General features: G+C 40.5%; 2 protein-coding genes across 8 annotated transcripts in view; one reads left to right on the top strand and one right to left on the bottom strand.

Moving 5' to 3' along the window:
• Positions 1 to 9,705, bottom strand: part of DGLUCY (D-glutamate cyclase) — a 56,173-nt gene extending 46,468 nt beyond the window's left edge. For 3 of the 6 annotated variants that reach the window (XM_054827141.1, XM_054827142.1, XM_054827140.1), the window contains exons 1-2: positions 9,078 to 9,705; positions 4,312 to 4,972 (exon numbers count right to left, since the gene is read on the bottom strand). The gene's annotated coding sequence lies outside the window, so the exon portion shown is untranslated. The remainder of the gene's footprint in view (positions 1 to 4,311; positions 4,973 to 9,077) is intronic. The other 3 variants (XM_054827138.1, XM_054827149.1, XM_054827143.1) reach the window with 3 other exon arrangements.
• A 449-nt stretch (positions 9,706 to 10,154) lies between these two features.
• The window catches only part of RPS6KA5 (ribosomal protein S6 kinase A5), an 83,598-nt gene continuing 71,115 nt past the window's right edge, over positions 10,155 to 22,637 (top strand). The window contains exon 1 of one of the 2 annotated variants that reach the window (XR_008577260.1): positions 10,155 to 10,682. Coding sequence is in view for 1 of the 2 variants with exons in the window: in XM_054826367.1 (XP_054682342.1) it covers positions 10,610 to 10,682 (73 nt within the window). In the remaining variant the exon portion in view is untranslated. The remainder of the gene's footprint in view (positions 10,683 to 22,637) is intronic. The other variant, XM_054826367.1, reaches the window with a different exon arrangement.

Genomic DNA, 22,637 nt, shown 5'->3' with positions numbered 1-22,637 from the left:
GTGAGACTTTCTTGCTTGACATCGAAAATATAGTTTACCAGAAGGCATACAAAAGAATATGAAACCATATATAAAAACTAGTAAATCTATGTCCTCCCGATCAAAAAATAAACATGCTTTTTTTCCCCCATTTACTGGAAAGTTTAAAAACTAAGCATTCTGAGTAGATCCAGCTTCAGTTTGGAAAATATTACACAATATTTTCCACTCCTTTTGAAGAAGGAAACTATTGCGATCAGTACTTGGTTTCAAACTCTAGGCAAAAAAAAAGTACGTGTATATATCTATAACATATATATATTACGCATTCATTCCATGGCTGATCACATAAAGCAAACTGTTCTCAATTAAAGAAAATTATTTCAAGACTGCATAAATTTAACAGAATAAAAGAGAGTCCAAAATGAATATCTTACAGTTCAAAGAACAGAATGATCTGTATGTGACTTTTCCATGGTTACTGAGTATACGACAGAAAACAGAGAAAACAAAGTGTATTAAGCAGGCATTGTTTAGGATGTAATCTATGTATATTAAAAATAGCTAAGAATATTAACGGAAATGCATCTAACTTCAGTGACCTTGGGTTCACGAGCTCTGCAGAAGTCACACATCTCAAATGTCTTAAAAATAAACAGGAATAGAGAGGATACCATGCTTATAGATGGCCCATTTTGTTCCCAATAGACATGTATTTTTGATGGACAACCAATTTCTGACCTTTATAGTGATTATCAGCTTCAGTGAAAAAGTCAAAATTTTCCCAGTTTTCAGTTGTGCTCTAAGGGCCTTCATCGTAGCACACTAATGAGAAATTCTGGGGGGCACCTTTTTGTTCTGGGTCTGTATATTGCTCAGCATAAAGGAGTGCCAATCTATAGCAGGGCTCCTCAGCGTTACTGCAGCGTGATGTAATCTCTTACCTGCACTGAACACTTGTGCTGTGACTAAAACCATAAGCATATGTTTTCAATTATAGATCAAAACTTCCACTGAAAATAACTTCAATACCACCTATAAAATAACATTTAGAATTAATTGATTAGATCTTTTCGTAATAAACCAGAATACATTTGTGGCTTCTTTGAAACAGCTTATGAATATTGTAGGTAACTTGACTGTTGGAATATTTACTGCATGAATATGTGGACTTAGTAGGTAGATGCAAGACAAGCAAATAACCAGGAAAGACAAGAGATAAGCCTCTCTGAAGTAAATAGCTAAAGATTAGCAATGAACATTCTATGAACAGGAGATAGTAAGATTATTAATAAGATGGATAGGCAGACTTTCTTTAAATGTTTTGGGTTTATTGTTATTCTAGACAAGGCTCTGTTTTAATAAGACTATATGATTTCTATACTTGTCACTTCTAAGAATCTCAACAGGAATAAAGTTTCCGAAACCAAACCAACCAACCAACCAAATAGAGACAAAATAGATTGGATTGCAGCCCAAAGCTTCAACTATGTAAGAGGATGCACTGTGAAGCTTCAACCCAGAGAGGTAAAAGCATTAAAAGGAAGAGATGAGTGATGATGTGCAGATGCGCAGCATCACCTGCAACTATGACAAGAACATCCTTGACTCTGTAATTGAAGACAAATGAATGTTGCTGCTACTGTAGCAGAGGCAGGGAGTAGGGGGGAAGTCGCTCTCCTGGGGCGTGTGGGTGGGGTGAGAAGGCATTTACTTCTGCAGAGAAAGAGAGGCACTGGGAAGATTAGGCAACTTGCCTTAGAGGAGGAATGATTACTTTTTCATGGTATATCTCAAATCAGAAAGGGTACATAAAAGGCTACAGAAGACATGGTCCTGGTCTGGCTTGAAACACAAGATTAAATAAGGGATTAACACTCGCTCTGTGTTTGTCAAAAGCAGGGAGAGACTCATGATTTTTGCAGAAATCCCCTTTGTCCTCTCCCTATATATCCATCAAAGGATAGCACTCCAGGACTGCAGTGGGTTCATGTCCAGTCCCAAATGATTTATAATTCTGTTACTTTGGTAGTCGCTATCCAAAACCAATTATTTTGTCTAAGGTATAAACCAAACCAGTACCTCACACTTGTCCACTGTCTTCAATCACATAGCTTTCTAAACAAAAATATTGTCACACAGTAGAACAGTTTAACCAATTTATTATCTAAAGACTTAGGAAAATAATGGAAAGCATCTCACAACAACTCACCACCACCCAAAAAAAACGCTTTGGTGGGAAGACATAAGGCCACGTTGCAGATATATGTTACTCAGAGAATGAGTGATTATGTTGAAGTCATATCCTAACTTCTCTGCATATTGCAAGTAATTCTAAGAATCTGTGTGGTTCGCCTCATCTGATTTCCCATTTTGAAGATGCATCTCACTAGAACTGTAGGTAGGCAACACTGGGTCCAAAGGGAAGCAAATCACTTACTACAGAGTTTCTGTAATGACATGGTGGATTTGGTGTAATAAAATCTGGTTGAATAGGAATGTGCTCTTTTGAAGCTGGAGAAAGATGTGGTATTAGTGTAAATCTTCATTAAATCCCAGAAAATGCTGGGGGATGAGGGGGCTGAAGTAGCTCAGAGTTAATGGAGTTATTTACAATGTCAGTAATCTGTGCTGCTGTAATGTTGCCCATCAATATGTTAACAAGCAGTCACACCAGAGAAGTAACTTTGAATGTGACATGTTGTAAGGAGGAGGATGCCAAACCTAACTCTTAGCCAGACTTAATAAATGACAGCCAAAGGAGAATTGCTTAATGGGACATTTCTTTGCATAGAAGTCTAACACTTCAGAGAAAACGCAAATCTTGAGGAATTTACAAAAGGAGAGTAAAGTGCCTTCTGACCAGCTGGGGTTTTGATATCCTCTTGAAAGACTGTCACAGCAAACACTTTACATTAGAAGTGTATTGAAACTAAGGGTTCTAACATCTAAATAACCTAGGTTTCCCCTGTAAGCCCTTTACCTAAGAAAAATGAAAGAAATGAAGCTGTGCATGGATTACTGAGAACTCCAAGAACTGCAGGTGCCTGGTGCATAACCTGTACCCACAGCAAATATGTCACCAGATATTTTGAGGTGGGGGGACTATTGCTTCACATTCTGGGTTTGCTTATGAAATAGGGGCAGATCCAACAAAAGCATGGAGGAGACAAAAGGTAACAATTCTTCATTCTCTTTTTTAACTATATTTGGGTCATCATTATGGGTCATCAGATGAAACTAGCAGATGGCAAAGTCAAAGCAAACAAATGGCGGTCTTTATGCATAGACTGCGTAGTTAAACCTTAGTAGTTTCTTACCATGGTTTGTCATGACACTACACAGCTGCTATTGGCCAGTGCTGGAGATGGGATGCTGAGCTAGACGTACCCTAGTGTGTATCCTGTACCTCAATAAATCAGTATGGGACGAAAAATTTAGGAAAAACAGTAATGAAATGATAGAATTGCTGAGTACCCGTTACCAGTTAGCTCTAGTCCCAAGTCATACAGTTTACAGTGTCAGTTATGCAACTTCAGTTAAAAATCCCCACCTTTTTAGATTTATTGAAAATTTGTAATTTATTATTACAGATACTGGTTTTACTACCTGATTTTTCACAGTAGTATTTTATATCTGGTCTATGTTCATGGAATCATGTTTTTCTACTGTTTTTATAATCCATTTTATTTATTTTTTTTTCATTCATTAAAAGTAAGGGTAATCTTTCAAATCTTTCGTCAAAACATTTTCCTGGTCCTTTTAAAGAAGTTTGTAGTTGTAATGCTGCCTATATTAAGTTATATTGTATTGTATTATATGATATTATATTACATTATGCTAAGAGGTGCCTTCCAGTCACCTGATATAGTACTTGAAACTGATGGGAGTTTTTGTAATTTTTCTGAGGCGTTCCAAGTTCCTTCTGAACTCCAGGCTATATACCACCTGAGTCTGGAATATATTTTTCTTAATTTATCCATCTGTTTCAGGATTTTATCTTCTGTTATTTCAATTCATGGGAGCATCTTATCTTTTTAAATTTAAAAAAGTAGGTTCAAAATCAATAACCATACTTTTGTGAAGGTAAAGGGAAAAGGAAAAAAAGAATCTCTGCAATATTGTTCACTTCATTAAATCTCTTTTTTGCTCTATAGTAATTTAACAAATGCAATATCTTCAAATACGTCAGTAGAAAAAAAGTGGTGGAAATGAACTTACTAGTTTTCATTTATGCTTTTCCAAAATTGCCTCTCCCCCCTCATTTTATGTCGCACTTCTTTTCACTTACCTCCTTTTTGGTAGGCTCTCATCAAGAACTACAATGCATACCTTTAAGCTCTGCCATTTAATCACTTTTTTTTCTCATGTTTTTGCTTTCTTCTTTGGGGGTGGAAAGCAGATGCATGGCTTCTGCAACTATCAGGATGTACTCATGGTCTCCGTGCTGAGTGAAAAGTTTTAATTTCCTCATCTCTAGCTTTCAGAACATCTTGATTAGCTTCTCCTTTCTAAAGTCCCCTTCTCCAAAGTTTACAGTCAATTTTCAAAATAGTGAGAATTCACTTGTGAGTCTTCTGAAAAGGATTTTGAATTTAATTACACTGCAGTCAGTATTACTCAGAGGTTTAATGATACCATTATGTAGAACAGCCCTCTGTGTTTCTTGCAACAAATCTTAAAATAATTTCAAATTATTGCGAGTGAGGGTTAGGATCCAGAAGTCAATTCTTTGTATTGACTAGAAATTCCATCTCTGCTTAGCTTAAGCATTTAAGCAGATCAGAAATCGAAATAAACCCTTATTTCTGTTTTAATAGACAGTGTTGCTTCCTTTCCCCTCCGGACAGTGTTCATTCATTTTCCTTTTCCGCATCAGAAATGAAGTAACATCACAAATATTTTTATTGTTTCTCTTTCGTAGCCATGTAGATTTTTAACAATTAAACTTCTGAAAGTGTTGCTTGGAATAGTTGTTGTAACTGTACTGTAACTGAAGAAAAAAATAAACAAATTAATTTTCAGTGAAGAAATGAATACTAAATGAAACAGGGCTTAAGTTTAGCCAAAGATGTAACCCTAGAATTAGTAACACATCTTCACTCATATGCACTCTTTCAAGAAACGATCCATTTCCTGACAGAGTTGTACCACTTCCGTTAAGAGAATTATTAGGCTTGGATGCTTAGCATAACTTCTCCTTTCATGGTAAGACATTAAGTAGTTTTAGAGAGATAAAACTGTTGGCCAGAGCAGTTTCATACAAAAATGCTTTAAACAGCAAATTTACCTACCCAATCTCCTTTTCTAACAGTTGCCAAGCACAAAATGTTCAATTGTAGATTTAAAAAAAAAAATCACAGAGAATGTATGTAAACTAGAAACTAGAACTAATACTGTACTATCATTTCACACAAAAGCTGTTTCACGTCATGACTGTCTTTCACAGGGAGTCCTTCCCTAAATCGGTTTCTTGGTTTCCAAAATTTGATCCTCTTTTTCCCTTGCTGTGCAAATGTTCTCCATGGAGTGATTAAGGGGAACATTTTGTATCATCTGGCTTTCCAACATTTGTACTTTGAAAATAACACCTATTTCTGTAACAACTCAATGACCATAAGAAAGTGCCAGACGCCTCCAACTTTAGCTCCATAGAAACTACATTTCTCATATGCAGCTCCCCTTCAGAAAGAAAGAAAACCAAGTACCTCAAAACTGTGAAGCTACAGCACTCGTTTTCTTCTTTCTTTCTCTCTCATTTCCTCTCAGAAGTCTGTATACTGAGCATTTCAATTTCACCTCAGCTCTCAAACCAGCCTGGCACACCACCTCTTTTAGAACCAAAAAGGAAATGTTGTGACACTTTTTCTTAAATGAAGCCCAATAGTATCTTTCCATGTGGGTATTTCCCACAACATTTTTTCCTCCCTCTCTTCACAATTAGGAATGGCAAGTAAATACACATATTTTTGAACAGTTGTGTTGTGGGGTAGAGAAGGGACATCTATCTTTAGAACTCTCTTACTCCATGTTCCCAAACTTGGAGCACATGCTCAGCCCAAACATTGAACTGTTGGTTGATTGACCTGTCAGGTTGCTCTTATCGTACACATGAATATGAAAAGCTACTTTGAAAAAATACATTTACAATATGGAAGGAGAGTGGGTCTGCATCACCTCATAGTTTGTAATTGTTTTTACATTGAATATTTTTCCTTTTAACATTGGAGAGCTAATTTATTGAATGCACATCACACCAATAGTATCTTTTGTTCAGTGTCATAGCACACATAAAAAGGAGTATTTAAAATGCAAATAACATTTTCAGTCAGTTAAATTGCACTCAGGGCTGCACTTATAAAAGCACAGTTTACATAACAAGGGTGGTTTTACTTCTCCAAACTATAAAGGAATCTCTGACAGACCACTCTGTACTCCCTGTAGGTACATAGCCCATCATTGTTTCTGTACTTTCACATACCTGCTTTGGCTGCAGGCTCAAGCCAAATTTCCTCCCTCATCTGACTCTGTGACTGCCTGTGTTAGTGATTTAAATGGGACAACGGCAGAATCTGCGCACCGGCACATGACTATACGTACTTCTGACTGTTGGGATGCTTTCGGGAATGGTTGGGCCTGAGCAGTACTCTCCCAGGCAATGTCCTTGGACAAGTTTGCGGCTAGCATAGCTCAGTAACAGTTTGCAATCATATAAATTTGGTAGGCAGTATGGAAAAGACCACCCTGTTTTGAAGGGGAAAGAATTTAGCTGTGTGCATGCAAACTATGCCATGCTATGTCATGCCACTTGCCCTGACACCTAAAGAACGAGTCCTGATCTATTTTATTTTCTGGTACAGATGTAGCCTGTATGTTTACACCTACCTGCAAATCCTGTCTACCCTTATGGCTGACAAAACTCTGTCCTTTTACAAACAACCACCAGGCCATGTGATACTGCTTCAAAGACGAAGGTGATGGAGGTAATGAACTAGCCCACTATGCCTGGACCATTCCACTGAAGGTATTCCATTCCACTCTTAAATAAAGCACATGACCAAGTTTAATCCTCCACTGATCCCAAAAGTTCAGTTGAAATGAAAACTTGAGCATAGTCTTGTACTCATGGACTACTGACAGGAGGTTTAGGATTTCAGTGCAAGTATGGCTCTTTTGTCTGTCAAAAGGGAGATCCTTTCCAAGCATTCAGTAGGGCTGCTTTGCTGTTTCTGGATATAACATAAGAATCTCACTGCAAAAATATTTTAACACTGGAGAGATTGTTATGTAAAAAAAAAAAAAAAAATTTTTAATGGAATGACATTACTCCATTTCTTTTTCCAAGGTGCAATCAAATCAGCAGGTCCCTCAGTGATAACGATGAACTTCCAGTTCATGCAATAGTACTTTCCAAGCCCAGTCACAACTTACACCTCAATACACAATGTAATCACTGTGTCTTGCTATATGCATAGTTAGCAGCTACCACAATGGATCATTAACCTTGGTTTGATGGTTTTGTGTTATCACCTCATTCTTTAAAGCTATTTTAGCTGAAAATTTAAAAGGAGAAAGAGAAGGTTTCAGCCTGAGGCAAATAAGCAGATAGTCTGTCAAGCTATGAACATCTGAAACCAATACTATTAGCAACTACTGGATTCGTTGCCAGCTCCACTCAAACCGAGTGCTAGTAAGGAACAGAGTGGAATCAGATTTCAGTTTCTCTCTTCTGAGGCTGCCAGGGACAGTTAGTCCAAAGCGCAGGCTAGTAGAGCCACTGGATAAAATATAGTACTAGTCTCTTTAAAAATGTAACACCTGTGACACAGAATAATCAGAAGTAGTTGTTACTCCTTGTAAACAAGAATTAAAACTGACACTCCAGACAAGTTGTACAAAGGAGCCATTAGTTACAAAGATGCAAAAATTTAATTTAACAATGAACTTTATCAGTTTATTTTTGTATTTTCATTATTTTCCTTTCTGTAGTTCAATATAATGCTGATGTAACATTTACTGTCTCTGCAATAGAGAGGCTTCTAAAATCAAGTGACAAAAGTTAGTGCATCAATTATTTTTCAGTTTGAAAACATCTTCTGTGATCAGACTTTCTATATCTATAGTCTTGATATAATACTCTTGGAAAGGCAGTATTGCCTATATAACTGGATGCACATTTTCAGTGAAGTTATGTGTGTACCATATGCTACAGGCGCACACCTCAACAGAACATCTGCAGTGCTTTGTGGAAAACACCTTCAAAATTTTTACCTGGAATACTATGAAACCCTTAAGTAGTATTTTTAATTTCTGGGAAGAAAACCAATCCCAAAACCACCCTAAAAATGAGCTTTGGTATTTAAACAATTCTATAGTAGAAAGCTCCTATCAACTTTATATAGTTCAACTCAACTAGACGAAACTGTAGGAATGTGTAGAAATGTATTTGTACACATATATATATAAAATGCATGTACATATACACATACACAAAAAATATATAATACTGGAAGGTGATTAAAGGATTAACAGAAGATATTTTATTTCACTGATGTTTGATGTTCCAGAATCAGACTCTGCGTGAACAGAGCAGAGCTGTTGTATGTGACATGGCATTGCAAATTAGCATCTTGTCATACAGTGTCAAAGGACAGGAAGCAACAGCATTCAGAAGCAACAAGTCAGAAATCACTGTAAATAAGAAATGGAGAGAAAAGTGATTTGTGTGATCTGTCTCAAGAAAATGTTGACTGCTTTAGACAGACGTTAGCAGATTGCTTCCAAAACATAACAGACTGAGAGGCTTAAGTGAGATGAACAGGTCTAATATGATTCAAAACACACCTTCTTTAAAAATGAAATCAAAACCTGCTGTCAGGACACTGTGTCCCAGAGAGCTAATGGGGCCAAATGAAAACGTCCCAAGCAGTGCAATGGGAACTGGGGACGCAGATGTACCTACCCCTGCGCCTTCTCCCACCCGCGCCTCACAACACACCAAGGCACGCAACCCCCTAACAAGCACGTCCTGAGCCGGCATAACCGAGCGAGCTCCTCTTTGCTTTGTGACCTTTCAGCGATCACAAAGGTGGTTTTACCTTCCAGTAAATTCAGCCTCTGCAACCTCCCAAGACGACGGCTCCGCTCGCTGCCCTGCGGCCGCGCCGCGGACACGGCCTGCTGCCCCAACCCGGGCCGTCGGGCCCCCCAGCCCCGGCTAAGGGCGAAGGCCGCGTCAGGCGCGACCCGGGGCGCCTATCTCCCCGCAGTCCCCTCAGCGCAGCCCGGCGCCAGGCCTGCGCTCACCCGCCGCCCGGGGGTCCCGCCACCCGCGCCCTCGTTCTGTGTGGCCCTAGAGCCTGCGTGACCTGAGCGCGTAGCACGGCCGCGGCGCTGGCACCCCGGCGCTCGCACCCCGGCGCTCAGCGCTGGCCTGGCGGCGGACATACCGACGTGCAGCCGGTCTCCAGCTGACCCAGCCCAAGGAGGCGGCCGAGCTGTGCCGTGCCGCGCCGCACAGACGGGCTGCCGCTGTGGGCCCGCACACACTGCCCGCACCGTGCGGGGAGGCGGGGGTTTCAGCGGGCGGTCAGGACCCTGTGGGAAATCCGCCCCCCCCCCCCCCCGGGCCGTTCCTCGCTCCTCCCTGCCCCGTCGCGTCAGCCGGCGAGGGGATACCCTGCTCCCCCATCCCGCTGCCGCCTACCCCCCGCGGGGCTGGAGCTCTGACCAGCTCCCCCCCTACCGCCACTGCGAGTGGGGAAGCCCACGTCTGCTCGTGTCCGTTCCCCCCCGCCCCCCCAAGTACGATGGAACCGGCCCGTAACCCGAGGGAGGGGCACCACTGCCGCACCCTCAGATGATTGCCAGCCGCATTGGTCAATCAGCGCCTTCCATTTTCTCTAGGCAACGCAGCGCCCGCCCTCACGCGGGGGGGGAGTGGGAGAGGCGGGCGGGAATGTTTACAAACAAGATTAGGGAGTAGAGGGATTGGGGGGGAACCGGAGGGGCGGAGCCAACGATTGGCGTAGCCGCTGATCCAATGAGGGAGCGCGCCGCTCGGCGGAAGGAGGCACGTAGAACGTTCTCTGCCCAACAGCCGCTGGTGTTCGCGGGCGCGCGCGCCCAATGAGCGCTCGGTGGGGGGAGGGAGGGGGCGCGAGCGCCTGAGTAGGAGCTGCTCCTCACGGCGCCCCCTCCTCCCGTTTCGCTCAGCCTATCCCGGCTGGGCCGCGCTGGGCTCGGCTCGGCTCGGCTCGGCTCGACTCGACTCCCTGCTGTTGGGCGGGGAGGGCGGCCGGAGCTAGGGGGAGGGGAGCCGCAAGGACATGGGCTGGCTCTGAGGGCCGGGGGAGGGAAGACGACGTGCGTGTACCTCCCTGTATTTTAATAACTGTTTGTTGTTGGGTGGTGTGGGTTGTTTTGTTTTGGGGTATTTTTTATTATTTTCGTTTTCCCCAAGGCGGAGGGGAGAACAGCCGCCCTCCCGCCCCAGCGCGCCTGCATGGCTCCTCTCCCCCGGAGCGCCCCTGGAAAATAAAATCCGCCTCAGGCCAGGTGACGTCCCCCCGCCTCCGCGCTCACACACACGGGGAGCGGCAGAGGCGGGGGAGCGCCCGCCTGTGAGAACATGGAGGGACCCTCGGGCCCGGCGGAGGAAGGGGAGCTGCCGCTCCTCACTGTCAAGCACGAGCTGAGGAACGGTGAGCGGGGCGAGCCTGGGGGCCGGGGCGGCCGGGAGAGGTGGTGGCGGGGGGGCCATGAGAGGAGCGCTCCCGCCTGAGGGGAGGGGGGCGGAGGGGGCCTGGGCTGGCGGGACTTGAAGAAGAAGTGCTGAGGAAGGAGGTTCGAGTTGATCGGGACCAGTAGGGAAATCTCGGTGAGAAAAAAAAAAAAGAGGATGAGCTGAAAGAAATGGGCAGGAGCGTATGAGATGGGGGCGGGGGGGTCCCTTCTTTTATTTCTAAAAAACTATTTCAGTTGGACTCCTGTGTATTTGGCTCCCCTGTCCCACTTACCCAGTGGTATTTGACGCTTTTGAAGGGTATAAGGGATTGAAAATAAGGATTAGCATTTTTTTTTTCTTTTAATCGTGCGTTTGACTTTTATGGCTATGTCAGAATGGGGGGGTGGAGGGGCCTGTTTGTTACAGTCCTAAATGATGTCGTTTTATGTGACAGCTTTTCTCTGACCTCGGTGAAATGCCGGAATTGTAGGGAGGGGAATGTGCCAACACGTAACCGCAGAGTTATCTGGCTTTTCAGTCTGTGAATCTTCCTGTAGCTCAGTAGTTACTTGAAGACCCTCTGGAGAAGTAGTTGAACATGTGAAATATATACGACCTTTCAAGATACAGCAGAAATGCTCTGTCCTATGTTGGTTGTGTTGGGGAAGATCTTTAGATATTTTTAATAGGGACTCCACTTCTCAGAAGTTTCCAGGCAACTTGAATACCGCAGTAAATCTAGATTTTACTGTTCATTTCTAATTGCTTTTAAAACATAATCACGATGTATATTCTCTATGTTTATTAACAACGGAGGTGCTATTAACCCTGCCCTTCATTCCTTTTCTCTCTTTTTTTTTTTTTTCTTCATGATGAAATAAAAGTAAGTATGATGCTGTTCATCACAAAAGTTTGACAGAACCGCCCCCCCGGGTTGTTGTAGTTGACATTCTCTGATGGGCCGATGCGGAACGCAAGTGGTGGTGCTGGGTCTTGGGTTGGGTTCATCCTTCTGTTCCTCTGTCACTCGGGTCTAGGGGCTCAGAGGAGGTGCTCCAGCGGAACACAGCTATCACTGCAGCTTTAAAAAAAAAAAAAAAACAAGCGCTCTTCCTGATAGCTATGCAGAAACCAAAGGGACTGTAGTTTCCTTCTTTCAAGAAGCAAAAGAGCTGGTGGAAAACATACTTGTCTCGTTGGGTGTTGCTAGATTTCAGTGGGCAGGAGGAAAAGGGGCAGGGGGAAGTCAAACACATTTATTCTACGTATCTACCTAGCTATGTCTAGATTACTTTAGTAAAAGTTGAGGCAGCATGTGTCCCTGTGGGTTAGTTATCTAATGATAGTTTGAGGAATAAACACATTCATATAAACTAAACAGAGCTGTATAATACAGCATAATCAGCATCAAAATGAAAATTGCTTATCTTACAACTTTATAGATTCAGGAAGTACCGATACTTGGTTTTAATTTAAAAATTCTCAACCTTGTTTGTGTCTCTTTTAAGCCTCTGAAATTCAGCTGAATAGGAATTGGTTGCTTCTCCTCTCTTCATTCTCTTTTCCTTATTAAGTATTTAGAAAACTCTCCTTTCTGAAAAATGCTTTCTAGCAATGGCTTGTCTATTTCTGGAGCATTAGGGTGGAGGAGGGAGCTGCTCTGTAATGTACTCCTGGGAGACTCCTACTCCTGAAGGTGTCAATAGTGTCATTGCTATGCAAGACATATCAAGATACTGATTCAGAACTTGTCTCTACACAATGCACAGAGATATGATAATTTGAGGAGAAAAATTGCAGTCAGCTTCTGTTGATATAGAAATATATAAATAATCTATCAGATACTTTGAGTATTTTTCTTAGGTTTTTTTGTACTGGGTCCGGCTGTGTGGAAGCCTAGCTGCTGGCTAGGGTCAGCCCACCACAGTTTTAAAGTGTGCAGCATGATTATTTACTTTTGCTTCATTTTGGGAAAGAAGGTGAAGGGATGTGCCAGAGCTAGAACTGGAGCCAGAGGATCTTTGTTGTTCTTAAATACTGAGGTTGTATACCATGAATATCCTTTTAACGTGCAATTTGTTTAGATTCTAGTGTTCCCCTCCTCTCTGTGTTCTTTCTTTGATGTTTCGAGCTCTGTGACTAATTGAATGATTTAGAATTACATATCGAAAGTAGCTGTCAGTTGGCAGACGAAAAAGAGGTCAGTCTCCACAGTGCCTTGAAGGAATGTACTATTGTGGTAGAAATAGTGGCTTCTTTGAAAAGGGAGTGTCTCATTTTCATATTGCAGAAGTTGTTGCTCGAACCTCTTGATAACAAACTCAAAGTGCAAAGAATGATGTATTTAAATCAACTAAATGCAGGTGAACTTGCAGTTATACTTTGCATTTGCAATTACTTGGGTCTTGGAATTGCTCTAAAAATATTAAACGAATTAAGAGACACGCATTGATTACGGTCAAGTGAGCATACTATAAAACTTGAATTCAAGATGAAATGAGTATCTTCAAGAATGAAACAGGTGATTGTTGTTACCTTTAGGCAAGTATTGCAGCATATGAAAATGCATAGTTAGAGCACATGCAGTGCTATTTCTACACGGTTACCAGCTGGTTGTTAACCCTATCATACCATGGTTTGACTTCTTTTAAACTTTGACTTTGAAATTACAGTGCTGGCTTTGATATGTAGGTTCAACCTTAATTTTAGCTCTATATCCCATATTCTCAGGGCCCTGAAACTCCCCTGTTGTGTGACCAAAAAGTAATTGCTGAAAAAACATCACTTCATAGGCATGTAGATTGGGCCTGTGATAGGGAAGGAGCTGTGGTGCATAACACTTGAGTGCCTCTGTGAGATGCTATGTGATTTTCTGTATTAGAAATTTTGGGCACTGCTCTGTGTACATATATTTTATTTTAATGATGCAAAGAATCAAAATGTCCCCCTACTGCTGGGGAAACTGTAAGCATGCGTGTACTTCCATGATTGTTCCTTCAGTTGATTATTTTGCAGATTAGACACAGCAGTGACTTTTAGAACACATTTCAGTTAATAATGATTTTTCTCCTAATATAACCATGTTTTTTTTTTCTTTTCCTGTCACACAAACCATTTCTTCCTCGATAGACACCTCACAATTCAGCCACTTCAGAAGAGTCACCGTCTTTCTTTTCTCACTTTGGGAAGGAAATGAGTTTTTGGGGAAAGTGGAATCACCTTTTCTTTTCAGGAAGTAGAAGAAAAAATATGCCAAAGATTAAATGCTAGGAAGTGGTGACTGTCTGATTCTCACTGAAGCTCTCTAGTGAAAATAATAAGAAAATGAAATTTTCTGTAGCATCTGTTTATGGAATCTTGTAAAGGAAAAGTTTTTTGTCTGTTTTTTGGGTGTGGGGTTTGTTTTGTTTTTTTTTTTTTTTTTTAAAGGCTAACCTCAGAGTTAGTACCACTTCTAATCTTTTTGGAGACCTAAGAAGTTAAATATTCTTTACAGTGAAAAAGAATATTGTAGCCTCTTCACACTTTCTGTTTCCTGGTAATGCCATGGAACTGAACAGTGGCAAATGTAAAGCCTATTAGATAAAATTTTTTTTGAGCTAGGGAAGGATATGGGCAGAGAGGGAAAGACTTGTGATGAAGGAAGCTAAGAAGGAAATAGAACTGTTAACAGTGAGATTTCCCCCCCACACACCTCCTGTTGGCTTCTGTCATAGCTCTTATTCTTGGGGAAAAAAGTAGAATAAGGATCAAAGGATCCTGAACCTTCAGTGTATGTGACTAGGTAGGAGTTTGCCCATCTTGCAGCATGCATGTGTGCTCCTTGCTTTGCCCAGTGAGAGGCAGAGATTAGCAAAACTGGGCTCTTGAAGAGAACTTGTAACACCTTCCATGAATGTATGGGTAATAGGCTGTATATATGTTGTTTGTTTTGCTTTAAGACATTGTTCTTTTCCTTCTGGCAAGTTTGTTTTGAAGAGGGTACTGGTTTCATTTTAATGCTGTCACAAACTTTGGGCTAAAGAATTTTCTTTAGTTTGCAATTTGTCTGATTGTAACACATGACATGTGAGAAGGCATGTACAGCCTAGAAGTCAATGTAGCAATGGGCTGCAGCACTCCAGAGGCAGAAGAATTTTGAACTTCCATGTGAGTCAAATAGTCTAACTTGTAATTCCATATGAAACAATAAAAGGCTTCAGACAATAATGGACTATTTGAAGGCTTTAATATTGCAAATTCTTAGTTGCCCCTTCTTGAATGAGAACTTAACTAGAATGGCTTTATTTCTGAACTGTAAGGCATTGTGGAAATTCCTATGGCTAAAAAACATGATGAATCATGCATTAAATAGAATATTCAACCTTTGCTATGGAGCTACACCTGGCATCTGTACAGTATTCTGTGTTTTATTTTTACAGAAAACAATTTAAAAAGTATCTTTAAACTTTAATAAGAACACTTCCTTTTAAGATAGATTTTTTTATTTGACTCTACTAATTCTGTATATTGTTCAGAGATGAGGAGATATTAATAGTTGAATATTTAAAACTTGGATTGGTTTTACGTCTGCTTTTCTCTTTTGAACACTAAAATATGTCTTTTCATTACTGTGGGGAGTCTAAAGAGTGTTTTTAAGAGAGTAAGTTTATGAATCTTCTTAATACAACTTAAATCTCTTAATTTTACTCTTTATAGTATCAATACTTTTTAAAAGTGTTTTGTAGTCTAGGAATTTATTGTTATTTATCTTCTGGTAACTTTGATTATGATAGGCTTTGATTATGAAGGAGGAGAATGACTGTTGATCTTCTGTGTTGTGTTTTTTGTTTTGGTCCCCTACCCCCAGGTTTTGGAATCGTAACACACACAGCTAAAATGATCTGTAAAAGAGTCTGGTACCATTGCTCATTTTGCTCTCATTGCCTCACTGATATTCTCTAAAATGTCTAATATGAATAAGGACTAGTAGTTGCAGTCTCCATTGTCAGCCTGTTGTTTAGCTTTGTTCCAATGTGTTCTAAATGTGATGGTTTAAAAGCTCATGCTGCGTTCCACAAAAGACTTAGACTTATAAGCCACTTTAATGCACGGTGGGATTTTATTCAAGAGGCAATTCAGAAAATACTTGCCAGAGTTGCTTAAACATATGAGAGAGCCTGGATATCTGAGGGTGTGATTTGCAGCTATATTCTTCATGTAAATATTTCTGTTGGATCCCCTTCATTAATTGGCATCATTTGATATCTTATGGTAAACATTCGTTGCTTCTTTTTTTTTTTTTAACCATTATACAATCTTAATGATGAGGTGTAAGCTCTGCTAAGATTTCTTTACTTCTGACTCATTCTGTAGATAGGCAGATGACCTGGTTTATGAAGGACTCGCTCTTTACACAGTCACTTTATTTGGTTTTGTGTTTTGTTTTGGGATCTATTGTGACTGCTTCCCCTTCCCACTTTTTGTTGACATCTATAAATATTTTATGCTGCCTTGAACAGATGGTTATAAAAGCTTTACCTGAGAGAGGATAATTCCGAAGTTTCCTGGTTAATGTCTGCATAAACTAGTATGTAAATACCTGCCATCAACATGTAAATTGCTCTGCTTTTGTTGATAAATTAATCTGCATTCTGTTACTTTTAACATTGTGTCCAAAGTGCCTGTGACTGAATACAGCATATTTTTTGAAGCATTGTACTGATTTCTGATGATAGAGAAAACCAAACCTGATTCGTATAGTGTACTTAGATATAATTTCTTGTTTGAAAAGGAATGCACAATCTTTAGATATGTTATTTTGATCTGTCTGTTTCAATTCTGTTCAGCATTAGATTGTCTATAGCAACTTTATTCATTAGCATCTTGCCTAATTACATTTTTGGGGGTTTTTTGCTATTATGTGATGTATAGTGTCACTGCACATGAAGTTTCTAGCTAACCATGGAGGTGCTGCTAGGTTGAATCTTGGTGACCTCATAGTGATTCATCTCACAGTAATGACAAACCTCATAGCAAAATCGCCTCTGTAATAGCAAAAGAGTTAGTGCCGGTAAATGCAAATGGATCTTAACATGGAGCGTTTTCCAATTTAGACTATTGTGAGTCTAAATAGTTAATCTCAGATGTCTGCACTTTTATTTCAACTTCTGATGTGCAGATGATAACTTTGGTGCAATAGTCTTCCACAGCTTCAGCCTATTTTTATAATGGTAATAAAAGTTTCCTGTCATGTTCCCCACAGTATTTAATGCTTCTGAATTCCTGCATGATGTATTCTGCTTAGCTAGTACTTCAGAGGTCTTTGTCATCTTTGGCTGTGTAAAGTTTTGGCTTCCAGGCTTTCTAGAATGGGATCTGCAGCTTTGAGATCTTGATTTTTTTTTTAATTTTTTTTTCCCCAGTTCAGATGGTCTTTTCCTTAAGCATCTAATATTGCAGAGAATGAACAGTTGTCACTCCAGTTCTTAATTGTGATCCTAGAGTTCAGAGTAACATGAATTGCATTTTCTCTTCTTTGATGTGAGTTCAGAACTGTGTGCATGTTTTGGTTTTGCTTCAGATTTTTTTTTTTTGGCCTAAGAAAAATGCAGGTAGTCCTTGAGATAGTATGCTTTTAAATTCCATTTTAAGTTTGTAAGATAGTTCCCTGTTCTGATTAAATGGTACTCTTACTCAGTGACCTGACAATTACTAGTTGGTGATGGTCTGTCAGATTTCAAGGGCTGTGGAATATTTTTCACTTCCCTTCACAAATAGTTCTCAGTTGCTGTAACCAGTTACAATCAAAGTATAGTATTATATATAGCAGAAAAACAGTATAACATGCTAGATGGATTTTCTTCAGCGTCTAACAAGTAATAGTTGTGTGGTTTCTGTTACGTGGTGGGTTTTTTGTTTGTTTTTTCCCAGAAGGGAATGTGCTAGTTTTGCTTAATTTCAATGAAAAAACACCCACTCTTCACTCTGAGTAAGGGATAATCTCAAGTTTGTGTTCATATAACTTTGAAAACAGCATCTGTTCTTTGTTACTATGACTTAAAAAAGTAGATCTTAGGTGAGTGGGGACGGGCCGTTCTCTGAAGTTACAGGTTAGAATCAAGTTGATCTTGGTACTAGGCATTGGACACCTAAATATTTTAAATATTTTAAATAAGTTTAAATATTACAGAATGTTTCCTGTCCTGTTTTCCTTCTTGTGTTCTCTGTTCTGCTTTAAATTGTCTGAGGTTCATTTTTCTGCTCAATAAAACAGCAGAGCTGGTCTCACGTTGCAGAGAATAGCAGAGACAAGTTGCAGTTTTCAGGCAGATCTTGTCTTTGAAGGTTGCTTGATCTAGTTCAGTAGAGGAAGCTCTATTTTTGTCCATCTGCTTCAGAACCTGTATGCAACAGAGTCTAGAAACAGAGGACACAGCACATTTTAACTTGAAAACAACCACTGTTGAAATATTATTTCTTAAGATCATAAAAGTACAATTAAAAGCAAATAGTCATTACAGAGTACCAGCTTGCACATTTCTTAGTTCACAGTTGGCCGTCTGAAAGTTTGGGTATAGTGCAGGTGACGGTGATGTCTCTTACATCATCTTGAGATCCTCCATCAAGCAGCAGTACTTTGCGCTGGTTACCAGAGTTAAACAAACTGTCCTACTTCCAGGAGGCTGAGAACAACAATGCTGATCTCTGTGCATTGGTGTTCCTGCATGTGGAGGTTTGTCTTTGCAGTGGGAATATTTCTTGATGTTTGCTTTCCTTTTGCCTTCAGAGGTGATAATTGTGACCAGTACCACTGTTTCCTCTTTGTTTTTATGGATGCCATGATATATTTCCCTTTAGTCTTTGTGTCTGAGTTGATCTGTTGCCCTCAGCTGCATACGTTTCTTACCACGTTGGTCCAATGCTGATTACAGTGGACTGCAGTAGAAAATCAGTAAATGGAAGCTTTTCCTAATTGTGCACCTATGCAGTTAGTTTGTCTCCTAGAAGATGCCATCAGCTTACTGGTTTTTTTCATGACGTACCACCATCCTTTGTACTGCTGTCTCATGTGTAGCTTTGAATAATTTGTGGAGAAATTCTCGTCCTGTTGACTTGGGCAGTATTTTCTTCCTGTCCAAGCTTAGTTCTCTTCCTTGTTACTCTTCAACTGATGCATCAACAGACTTGAAGAAAAAAGGGCATGGAAAAGTAAATTTTCTGTTTCCAAAACTGCTTTCCTTGTGCTCAACTCTAAATTTAAGAGCTTTCCCAAAGCTGCTGTTTCTGAATGGCATCTTTGCATACACTGAAATGTTATGGTACTATTTGCTAGAAATACTGCTAGCTAGATGCTAGCAGTATCCTGTTGCACCCTTGACAGATACATTGTCTTCATGCAGATTGCACAGGCAGTTGTTGGGTCAGGTTCTGATACCAATCCTAGCATGATGATATCTGTGAGGTAGGAGAAGCCTTTCATTGTTCTGTCAGTGGTAGAAGTAGTGGCCTTCTTGTTGCAGTCCTTTAAATCTTCTCAAACTTGGAACAGTTGTCTTGTAATTGCAGAAAGCATTCCTTGTGAAAGGTCCTCCAGTAGTGCTCATTTGGGTTGCTGGGAGTGACTGGTGAACAGAAGAACTGATCTTTGAGGATTTACATTCCTGAAAGCATATCGAAGGAAGTGTCAGCATGACGACTTTGGTTCTGGAGAAACTGTGCCTCATTTCAATTAAAACATTGAAAAGTACTGTGCCTGGATTCAGCAGGTGAAGACAAAGAGCTACTCCAGCAGTGTCATTGGAAAGAATGTGGCACAGACACAAGCTCTTCAGCTTGCTTTTCTTGGGGTATGACTTCACAGATGGACTGAGTGCAGCAACTGAGGCTGTTGGAGCAAGCCATTGCCAGCCGTGGCAACATTGGGAGAAGCACTTTCTGGGAATTGTTAATCTTGTAGCTTTGAAGATTTGTTATTTTTTATTTTTATTTTTTTGTAATTAAGGATAATTCTACTTCTTGCTTTATAGAGAGTAATCCTGAGAGAGACTGTGTATGTCTCAAGTGTCCTGTCATACCTATGTGATATGCAGTACCTTTTAGCTATCTGATCTTGCAGGACGGCTTTTTTCCTCAGTATAATACAAAAAGAATGCGGTGGGACTTGTGGTGATCTTATGCTTATTTGTGATGTAGTTTTCCCCTTTTACTATGAAAATAATATTACAATATCCTTCAATACTTTTTTTTTTTTTTTAGGATAAGGCAATTAAACATCCCAAATTGGAAGTAAAAATGGGATTAAGTGCAAAATTATGGCTTATATTGAAACAAGTACATAATAATTCAAACTAGGTATCAATCAGCTTTTACTGTGTAACTTCATGAAAGTGGGAAAGGTTTTACTAGTGTTACTGAACGTGGAATACAAGTTAAATTGAGTTTATGGCACAGTTTAGATTAATGGATTGAGTTTAAGACTCGATCTCTTTTTAGGACTGTAGCCAGCACTACAAATCTTCAGTGTGTTATTGGAGATGCAGTGTTTCTCTGTTCCACTCAACCTTCCTATTCAGTTCCAAGAATATGGCAGGATTAAATAACTTTTGCTTTTTAGAAGTGTGTTTAATTGAAAAGCCTTCTGCTGACAGATCTTAAAGGATGTGAGGTGGTAAAATCTTTCTGGAGTACTCCATAATGGAAGATCCAAATCAGTGGATTTATTAGTGAAAAATTTCTTCCTGCTCTGAGTTCAGCACTTACTTAGCTAGTATCCAGAGAAGTTCTGTATACTGAATCTCTTCAGTGACATCCACAGCTTCATTAAAACTGTGGGCACTCTGGCCCTGGTCTCTTTAGGATAGCCCCTGACTCCTGCTGGCCCTGGCAGGAAGGATACTGTTTTGAAACTGCATATGTGAGTTTGAGTACCATCCTCAGTACTTGTTAAGAGTAATATGTAATATTAAGTTGCTTCAGGACAGGCTGCTTTCTGACTGTGACATGATGTATTGTAATTCTATAGACACTAACTCAGTCTAGATTTGCCTTACCTGCTATTACTCCTTTCTTGGCACATAAATGCATCTTCCTTACTGCTGATTTCAGCAATGACTGTGATGCAGCACTAGCAACAGTATTTGTTCTATTTGCAGTGAAAATAATACAGCAAGCTGCAGTTCAACTCATGTGGTGGATATTGCCTCATTGATTTGTTAATGATTCTGGTACTGTCTAGCCTAGTACCTGTTACTGAAATGGAACTGATCACAAAAGTAATGTTTCTCTCATAACAATTTCATTGTGCTGTGTGTTTCATGTGTTGATTTTTTTTTGTGTGGGTTTTTTTTACGTGTAGTATTAAGATAGCTTGTAGATTCCCTCAGATTTGCAAAAATCATTGTTATGTGTACTTCTGTTTGTACAAGAAAAAATCCTGAAAGCTCTTTTAGATTTTCTAATCTCCCAGTAATTTCAAGTGGTCTCTCTGCACTTATTCCAAGTTTGATTAATCCTTGGTAAAGATGAATGATAAAAATTGAAAGTAATATTTTAGATGAGATTTCATCAGTGCCTTGCATGAGAGCACTAATGTTACCGTATCCCAAGTAGATGCACTTTGTGTATGTGTACAGATTCCTGGAATTGTTGGAATAAGTAATGAATTTGCTTTTTCATTTATTTAGCATTTGGACTTTTTATACTTGTTCCTCCTTTGCAGAGAGATGTATTTCTGAAGCTTTATGTTTCCTGTTTGAGTTGTTACTGCAGTTCTGTGAATGGAGACTAACTACACATTTGAATAGTTAATTCAGAAATCACACTGTCTTAATAAAGTTTCTTAGAAATACCAAGCCACCTGAGAATTTGTGTGGAATGGACTAAGTTAACTTCAGCATCTATCAAAGAGTTTTCTTCTTTTGGTTAAGAGATTTTTGTACTTGAAATCTGTAGTGCTGCTACTGAAAGCTTCTTGCACGTCTTTCCTAAGCATTTTTTTTTTTTACTAGCCTTTAGACATACAGTTTGGCTTGTAGTTGCTCTGAGAGGTACTCTTTTAGCAGCCATGCCAGCTTCTGCTGCTTGATGCTACATCCTTAATTGTGCTAGTAAAACTGTTGATGCAGCTGCACATTAAAGTGCATCAGGGAACTGAACTTGGTGAATCACAGAATGGTTTGGGTTGGAAGGGACCTTAAAGATCATCTAATTCCAAGCCCCCTGCTATGGGCAGGGACACCCTCCATTAGACCAGGTTGCCCAAAGCCCCATCCAGCCTGGCCTTGAACGCTTCCAGGGAGGGGGCATCCACAGCTTCTCTGAGCAACCTCTTCCAGTGCCTCACCACCCTCACAGGAAACAATTTCTTCCTAATATCTAAATCTACCCTCTTTTAGTTTAAAGCCATTACCCCTTGTCCTATCACTCCATGCCCTTGTAAACAGTCCCTCTCCAGCTTGCTTGTAGGCCTCCTTCAGGAACTGGAAGGTTGCAATAAGGTCTCCCCAGAGCCTTCTCTTCTCCAGGCTGAACAACCCCAACTCTCTCAGCCTGTCCTCATAGGAGAGGTGCTCCAGCCCTCTGATCATCTTTGTGGCCCTCCTCTGGACTCACTCTAACAGCTCCATATGTTGTACTGGAGGCCCCAGAGCTGGACGCAGTACTCCAGGTGGGGTCTCACAAGAGTGGAGTAGAGGGGCAGGATCACCTCCCTCGACCTGCTGGTCACACCTCTTTTGATGCAGCCCAGGACATGGTTGGCTTTCTGGGCTGCAAGCACACGTTGCTGGCTCATGTTGAGCTTTTCGTCCACCAACACATCCCCACGTCTTTCTCCTCAGGGCTGCTCTCAATCTGTTCTCCCAGCCTATAGTCGTGCTTGGGATTGCGCCGACCCACATGCAGGACGTTGCACTTGGCCTTGTCGAACTTCATGCAGTTCGCACAGGCCCAC

This window comes from Grus americana, chromosome 5 (genome assembly GCF_028858705.1).
Source record: "Grus americana isolate bGruAme1 chromosome 5, bGruAme1.mat, whole genome shotgun sequence".
NCBI lineage: Eukaryota > Metazoa > Chordata > Aves > Gruiformes > Gruidae > Grus > Grus americana.
Note: the sequence above shows the minus strand (reverse complement) of the source record. Positions and strands in the feature narration are given on the sequence as shown.